Source organism: Lupinus angustifolius, chromosome LG09 (assembly GCF_001865875.1).
Source record: "Lupinus angustifolius cultivar Tanjil chromosome LG09, LupAngTanjil_v1.0, whole genome shotgun sequence".
NCBI classification, from domain to species: Eukaryota; Viridiplantae; Streptophyta; class Magnoliopsida; order Fabales; family Fabaceae; genus Lupinus; species Lupinus angustifolius.
The window spans coordinates 11144269-11153450 of NC_032017.1; the positions used below are offsets into that span (position 1 = coordinate 11144269).

General features: G+C 34.1%; 1 protein-coding gene across 1 annotated transcript; it reads right to left on the reverse strand.

The window, feature by feature from the left end:
* On the reverse strand, positions 3975-8462 carry LOC109355723 (uncharacterized protein At1g01500-like). Its single transcript, XM_019598915.1, has 2 exons — positions 7604-8462; positions 3975-4747 (listed from the first exon to the last, which is right to left on the reverse strand). Exons 1-2 carry the CDS (start codon positions 8285-8287, stop codon positions 4517-4519), a joined length of 915 nt encoding a protein of 304 aa, XP_019454460.1. The 5' UTR covers positions 8288-8462; the 3' UTR covers positions 3975-4516.

The window sequence follows — 9182 nt, forward strand, 5'->3', positions numbered from 1 at the left end:
TATAATTATGGAAATTTTGTTAGTTGTTTTTCTTGTCGCATTTCAATTAGCCGCTTTGTTTTACCTGGGTATGAGTTTCGAACAAAGACTGAGAATGCATGAGGAGAAAATTGATTTGATGTTGAATAGTGAGAGCATGGGGTTTAAGCTGAAAGGAAATTTGATAAGGAGAAATGTGTGAGGGAAAGGTGATGTTATTCCTGTTGTGAGTGGGTTGTTGACATGGTTCTTTGACAAAAGATACCAGGAAGGAGGCATGAAGTACAGACACCTATATTTATCGAGGTATCCGAGTGTAGGACATGTTTCTGATACTGATACTTCTCCAAAACCTGTATCGTTGTATGATACATGTGGGAAAACCCTCTCTTGGTTGCCCAATTAGAAAATTATATTTCTATTACGTGAGAGTCTCTTATACTGGGTCACAAAAAGACAATTAGCACTTAGTTGACACCCTAAAATAGCTAAAACCTTCAAAAACATTGTTGTTGCTGAAATTGAAGATGTAGTCCATCTTTTGGCTTAATGAATAGATTGAAGGGGGAAGATATTATTCATTTTTTGTATGGAGTATTTTAGAGACTATATGCTCATATTGTAAAATGCTGCCTTTGTATTTTTTGTGAGGCTCATCCGTTTTCGTGTCCGAGTGTAATATCATACATTATCAGTGTAAAGATTTATATACAGTAAGTATATCATCCATAATTCATTTGTTTTATTTAAGAGTCAATGATTATAAAATATGAATGATGGGTAATATAGTGATAGTATATAAAACTCATAGGTTAGTTGATACATTTTTTAATCTTCGTGTCCGACTCCCCTAAATTTTCATAGGTTAGCAGCCTTCACATTTGGTCTTATTTCACCATTGCATTGTGAAATTCATGCATCATTCTTACTTGAGGTCTATGATTATATCCCACTGGTGGCAATTCCATTAACTGGGTTGTGATTTGGCTCAAGTCATATTATGGTTGAAGTGATTGCTGTCCATTTTCAGAATCTTTAAAACTCTTTAAGCAACTTTAAAATACTTGTTGTTGGTGGTGTATATACAACACAAATAACACCTCCTATGTCATAACACTTCTCTTGATATACTAATAATTCCAGAAAGAAGCTTCACAGCCACACAGAAGCACCCAAACAATTGTACAGTATATAGCCTCCAGAAACCTAAATAGGACTCTAATTGTCCTGCATTTCAAGGACAGCCTAAAGACACAAGGACTCTAGGAACCTAACTCTGACTACAAAAACTATATCCAAAAAGGTATATATATATATATACACACGAAACAAATTTATACACATGCAAGCATCAAAATTCTCTCTTGCACCCAACTTATGTATACTCATGAAATATATGTGAGATCTCTCTTCAAGAGAAACCATTGGTAACACCTTTTTTTTCGGTGGAAACCATTGGTAACACCTTAAGCAGATAGAACAACACTCAGATTTATCAGAAGGAGATTTTGTTAAAAGGTTACCAAGCTTCTCCTTTTCAGAGTCAGCACCATATGACGATAGCAGCCTCTTGTGCATTAATTTCAAGAGTGTAATATTTATGTACTGTCAGTGTAAATATTTATACACATTTTATGCATCGTTCATTTGTATTACTTTTATTCCAGAGTCAATGATAATAAAAAAGGAATGATGAATGATCTAATGACATTGTAAAAACCTATTACAATGTTACTGCGTATATATTTTTCTCTAATTTAAAAGTTTGGATCATTAATGCAGTTCATATTATGAAAATACAATGAAATAAAACACTTGTTGTATTACAAAAAAAACAACACTTGTTGGAACAACATGGGGCATATAATACGTTAAATTTGAGAATATGCCATCTTTATCAGAATAAGAAAAGAATGCAGGTGAAGAACTATGGATGCAGTTCAAAAATATAATAAATAAAACAACTCATCTTCCACTTAATTCCTTGATGTGTCAGAAATATGAATAGAGAAAAGCCTATTTTATTAGTAGAATATGTAAATGATGGTGAAAACACTAAATTTATAGGCAAGTACATAGGAACAGCAAGAATGTTGAAACTATAATTTTACAACTTATTGCAAAAAAGAATAATCCGAATGGAATCCCAATGTCAAAAATCAAGGTTCTACTTGGCAACCCCTACAATTTCAAACAGAAGAACCATTTATAACAAACACAAAAAAAGAAGTTATTATCTATATACTATTTGTCACCATACCATAAAAACTTCAGGCATACTTAGCATAGTAAGAAGGTAAAGGTAATGAATATTGTAAAATGATCATTTTAAGCTGTTAATCATTGAGAAGATGATTTAACTTATTCTTCATTGTAGTCATTCACTTGCATTTTATTAAACAGTTCAAATTTATTCATTTGAGAAAACTTTATCTAATCATTATCTTTACCAAAAGGTAGAGATGTCAGATAAAAAACAATTTACCATGTTTGACACAGAATATTATAGTCAATTATATTTTATTTTATGTAAATTAAATATTCTAAAGCAAAACATGAATACTAAAAAAAATAGTAGATACATAATAAGGAATTTGAATACTTTATGCAAATTTCAAGCCAATGCGGCAATGCTGTATGGGGACCTTCAACACATAGGCTTTGGCAAGCACATGGACAAAGCTCCCCCATATGTCAGATCAATCTCGGGGTTACAATTTAGGATGTCCCATAACAATGTCATGTGCTTAGCAATCGCCTTTTCTAGTTTCATTCTTTCTCATAAAGCAATGAAATATGGTTTTTATAGGAATCTTCCTACACCATAAAAGAAAAGTAACATAATGTGTTAAAAAAAAAATTTGTACAGTAATAATTAATTTACAAATAGTATATATCATTTTCTTTATAGTGGCATGGAATATTTAAAGTTACTATGCTTTTAATATGTAAGAACTCAATTCAATCATTTTACTCACATCACGATATGTTGAATCTAGGGGTGAACATGAGTGAGGTTGAGCCTGACAAGACTTATCATTTATTCGATCCTAAATGTTGGTTATATTTTTTTTTTTGAATCTGGACATGACCTTAGAGCCACATGCTACCCAACCCCAAATATCAATCATATCAACTATTAAACTCGACCTATATCTGATTAAATATAATATATATCAATTTTAGATAAAAAAATTTTAATATTACTATTCAGTGTGAATATGTAATTTGACATATGAAATTATTAATATATATATATATATATATATTGTTAATTATTTACATATAAGTATATATGATGAAAAAATTGGAGAATCTACTTTGGCCAAAAGTGATGTTATTACTCTGCACACAATTGAATGAACACATACAAATATGATAAATATGTGACGATGTGACAGGTCAGTTAGGCCATGTTTATCCCTTATAAACCCTAAATATTGATTGAGTCTAATTTTTGAACCGAAACTTGGCTCTGAACTCGATAAAACCAAACCATATTCAAGCACTATATGATTGTGTCAAATCACATGAGCAATTAGGATCAAGTCATACTCACCCCTATAATAAAGCCTATTTGAATTTAACTTGATAAAAGCTCTGTGCTAATTTGAAATTAACAAGCTCACATTACAAGCTTTTTTTTGGTTGATCTGAAATGAATTTTGAATAATATAAATTTGTTTTAACCCAATTTTACTGCACACTCCATCTTCATATATTTCCCAAGATAAGAAATGAAACTTAAATATAAAGTGAGAAAGTCAGAATATATAATAAGAGAAATTTTTTTTACATACTTACAATGTTGAGTTTTACACATCATGCCTACATCGTTCATCACTTATATTTAAATATCATTGACTCTTTAAAAAAAGTAATATAAATAAATAATGGATGATATAATGACCATGTATAAATATTGACAATAACAAATACATATTACACTGTAATTAAAGTGGATTTAGATATTAATAGACTAAATGAGATAGGCACCAATATACCTCCTCCTCTCTAACATTACAAACCAGCATGCTCACAGACAATATATATCTCATGATGGGTCCTAGATTGCTTTGCTATTTTGTAGCTCTTAACTTTTGAACCAATAAAAACACAATATAATAAATATACTAACCAAAATTGTATTAAATGACAAAATATCTACATGACAATAACCCTAAAATTCTGGTACATGTTCACGGTTAAAACCACAGGCAAGTCTATGATGACCGTTGAACACAGGAACCACATCCTTGGACTGTATTGTTTTTTATTGATATGTCTTCTTGTCTGGGGGATCAGATAGAATTTACATCAAATGCAAAAAATGCAAATCTACTTGACAAATGAACATATCTACAAGCAAGCTAACAAACCCATGCACAACCTTCACTCATCTACAAAACTTAGGTTACACACATTCAAGTTATTGGATTATGTGTTCCTTAAAATCCACACGCGGGACTCTTCGTCGAAGTCCAATATTGTTCTTGTGCTTTCCATTAAACTAGTGTAACAAATTCAAGATTACCGTTTAGAAAAATCTCCTCTTTAAGTTCCTGGTTGTCGTTTGATACGAGCGCATGAGCAGGCCAACACCAACCCCAATTCCTAGGCACATCCCAAGACCAATGCCGACACCAACTCTTACACCAGCATTGAACCATGTGAGTTGTCCATCCTCACCAGCATACATCTCTTGAGTGTAGAAACCATGCACCATCTTCCCGTCAGAATCATAATCATCACCTTCTGACCCTGTTACCTGCATCATATCATCGATGTTAAACAATTGTAAGTTTGAAAATCAAATGGTTCAGGTAAGACAGACAATGAAGCTAGACCTCTACTACCCATATCTTGACCAGCTATACTTTAAAAAATATCAATGCAATTAGTAACCAATGCAAACTAGGAAAATAATTTAATTTATGGAAGAGTGGACAAGTATAACCATTCTGATATTTGCATAGAGCAAGTCAGATCCTTGTCCTTCAAATTAAATATTAAAATCAGATGGAATAGCTGAAAAGGGTTATTATTTGCATCTGTTGAACCATATTCTGCAAGTGGTGATCAGAATAAAAGGTAGGAAACAGTTTAGCAGATATTACTTCGCATGAAATTTATATGATTTTTTTTCCATGATAAAACAAAAACTAAGCCTTATTTCCACTAGGCAGATAAGGCTAGGCTACATAGATCTAACAAAGTCACAATGCTCCATCAAAAATCATGTCCATTGACAAAGCATCGATTGTTGTTGCTGTTTTTTTTTCGTGATAAGAATTAAGAAATATAATTGAGTTTGCCAGCAACAAATAACTTCAACTTTCATCCCTTATCAGCATAAATACCTAATCATCTATAAGAGATGATTAGGGACGGAATCGATTAAACAATGAGAGATTCGAACGTATAAGAGTTTGATTTGGAGGGAGGAAGAGTGGTTTAATGATGTAAAAGTGAAGGAATTGTGGCGGTTTTAGAAACTGCTTCATCGTGTGGATCCATGTGCAAGATATTTGGAAGTGGAAGATGAAGGGAATTGACTTGAAAGGGTGAAAATGAGAGATAATTAAGAGTTGAATGAAGAATGAGGTGAGATGAGGGAGAGAAAACGGGTCCAGGAAAGAAGGAAGGGGGTTTAACTGAAAAAACGGGTAAACAAGAAGAGAATGGGTTTTGTAATTGTTTGTTTCTTTCGGGTGGAAAAGGTGAGATGTTAAATAAATGAATGTAATATTTACGCAATGTTACTATAAAGATTTATACATATTTATATTATGTTGTTGTAAAATTGATAGTTATAACCCCGCTCCAGAAAGACCATACCACTAGACTGAGAGCAACTGTTTAACCATGCTCTAGAAAGATACGTCACGACCAGGCAAGGAGGATGATTATCCGCATAAGCCGGAAATCCAGGCCCAAACCAAAAAACAGGGAACCTAAAGACAAACCGTCAACCAAGTAGAAACGATAAGACAATGTTTTCTCTTCAAACTTTTCAAAACCATCACAATGTTTTATTGTTCTATACAGCTGATTGAAAATGAATAGTCATTTCAGCTATTTAACGAACTATAATGTTGTCAAATTCAATTACAGGTTCTTCATTCCTAAGTAGGATATGATATATATCCGGTAAGAAAGATGTAAGTAGTGTAACTGTGTAATATAGAAATTCTCAAAGTAACATTTCAGAGCAATGGCTTTGACATGCCCAATATAACAAGTCCCTCAGAGTTCATGCATAATTCAGACATTACACAAAAGAAAAGGCCATGAGCATGACTCCATGTAAAGAAACGTACAAAATCACATAGCTTTCACTACATGGTCACACATTCACACTGATGAATCCTTCCTAAACACTTGTGATATAATTGCACATAGCTGAAAGAAAGAACAACTGAAAGCAGCAATGTTTTCCGCATAAATTCAACCATAATGCTAAAAGTAGTAATCAAAATAGAAGATACAAACTTGATTAACAAACAATACAAAGAATAACTTGCTTCACTTATCAGCATGATACCTAACAACCTACTAAAAGTACCACATTCACCAAGGGGACTTACTTCCCAGTCTTAATATTAATGCTAGACGAATCTTGCACGCCAATGGGTTTCATTTAAAAATTAGCAACAGAACCAGATAAAAGCCTGATTGCAGTTACAATACCATATAATGATCAAACTTTTGGATGTTAATAGAGGCAGAGCTATCCACTTGTCAAAACTAAACTATCAGAATGTTAAACTGTTCTACACAGCTTATAGAAAATGAAAAATGAACTTTTTCTGTCTCCAACAAACTATAAAGTAGCCAAATAATGTGTGTCGCTGTGTACGACTTCAGTAGGGAAGATGTATACAGTGTAATGAAAAAATCAGGGCAACATTTCTGAGCCAGTGACCTTGACATACCCAAAATGACATGTCCTTGGGATTTCATGCATAATTCAGACATTAGCCAGGAGCATAAAGAAACATACAAGACCAAATAGGCTTTTCATTACATGATCACACATTCATACTCAGGAATTAGTACGTTGAAAACAGTGAACAAATTTTCCAAAGCCAGCTCAAACACACTATTCAAAACAGCAAGAACCATATCAGCATAATATTAACACATACCACTATCCCAAACACTAATATTGAAATTACTATGTCTAAGTCCACCAGAAAGGTAGCTACTCGAGGATTCCCAAATTCATTATAAGTGGTTCATTACTCTCATTACTCAAGTACTCAACCAACAAAGGACTTCATTACTTAACACCCCTCAAACCTAGTACTAGACATATGAATCGTGAGAAGTTTGTGAAACAAGATGTCTGCATTAGGTTTTCATACTATTAGAATCGGGTTGTAAGCCCACACTAGTGTGTCACTCCTTGCCACACTCTCTAATCAGTCAAGACAACACAATTTAAAAATACATTTTAAGTATTCAATAACTCAAATTAGATGCTTTCCATTAAAATTACTAGACCTAACTTCACTCCAAAAGCTGTCGCTCAAATAACCGTTCATAAGTCATTGTTCGCATGATTATTAATCATTAATCAAAATCAAACAACAAGAACATTGTGAATTCATGAAACCAATACCTTCAATTTCCCATGTGGAATCATCCCATTCACCCCTTTATGCTCCTTCTCCATCATCATCATCATCTCCTCGTCTTCCGGAATAGCATCCAGCGTGGCATGCCGAGTCACTCTCCTCCTCAAACTCATACTGATAGTCTTACTCAAAACCACCGGCACACCACAGCAACACCCTGCAACATAAACCTCAATCGATGGCGCCGAAACCCCAAGCTTGGGCCGAAATAACCCCGACCCAACCGAACCGGCCGCCACATGGCACTCAATTTCCCAACCCGAACTGGACCCCACATTCCCATAACCACCCTCTAACCGCTCAAACGACCCGCATAGTAACAACGACATCCCTTCCTCCTCGTACACCTCGAACTCGAGGCTCCCGGTGACGCGAACGGTATCGGTGCTGACGTAAGTGACCTCGGCGGTGTCCCGGTCGACTCGGTCGCGGCGGAGCGTGAGGGGAGGGGCGTCGGTTGCGGCGGGGAGATGGGAGCCGTTGATTTCGAGGGAGAGACCGATCTGACGGTGACGGAGGGTTAGATTATTAGGGACGTAATCGATTAAACAATGAGAGATTCGAACGTAGAAGAGTTTGATTTGGAGGAATGAAGAGTGGTTTAATGATGGAAAAGTGAAGGAATTTGATGCGGCGGTTTTAGCAATTGCTTCATCGTGTGGATCCATGTGCAAAATATTTGGAATTGGAAGATGAAGGGAATTGAATTGAAAGGGGGAAATTGAAAATAAGAAAGGTGTAGGGGTGAGAGATTGTTGAGAGTTGAATGAAGAATAGGGTGACTAGGGAGAGAAAACGGGTCCCGGAAAGAAGGAAGGGGTTTAACTGAAAATTCAGGGAAACAAGAAGAGATGGGAGGTATAGTATAGTCATTTGTCCATAACTAACTATTCATTAAAAAATATTTATTTAAGTTCAAAGTTTAATTATTAAATATTTTTTAATCCATTATAATTTCTGACACATATTATAGGATAGAAGATATATTCTTGTAAGGGTAATTATTTGTTTCTTTAGGGTGGAAAAGGTGAGATGGTTAAATAAGTACCAAAGCCAAATAGTGGTGTTCAAATCTAGATGAGTCCAAAAATAAAATTGAAAATTGATTCGAAATATACCAAAATTGCAAAAACCAAATATGTTTGGATTGTGTTGGATTTATATTTTAAAAAACGATGGGTTTGGTTTTCAGTTTCACCTGTTGGATCTTAACTGATCTAAACCGAACTAAAATAATATGCAAAGTTTAAACATGTGACACTCAGAAGTGTCTCTCCTCCCGTCAGTCCACCACTCTCTCCTCCGTCAATCTGTCAGCTCTTCCGTGTTGGGTACATTTTCATTTTTCAATTATTTTCTCTGAAATTAGTGTTTTGGTACTTTTATGGTTTTCATTCTTTAATCCTATGTCTTCATCTTTACTTTAATTACATCTTCTGTAATTTTAAAAATTAAAAAAGATGTCAAGAATGAAATATAAATTGGTACTTTTATGGCAATTATATTTCTTCCAAAAAAAAAAATCTGGATTTGAGAATGGAATAAAATATGGTATGTAGAATG

Coding starts and splice junctions, on each gene's coding strand:
- LOC109355723 (XM_019598915.1), bottom strand. CDS start 8,287: ATGGATCCACACGATGAAGCAATTGCTAAAACCGCCGCATCAAATTCC. Junction 4,748..7,603: donor TTCCACATGGGAAATTGAAG/GTATTGGTTTCA, acceptor GATATGATGCAG/GTAACAGGGTCAGAAGGTGA.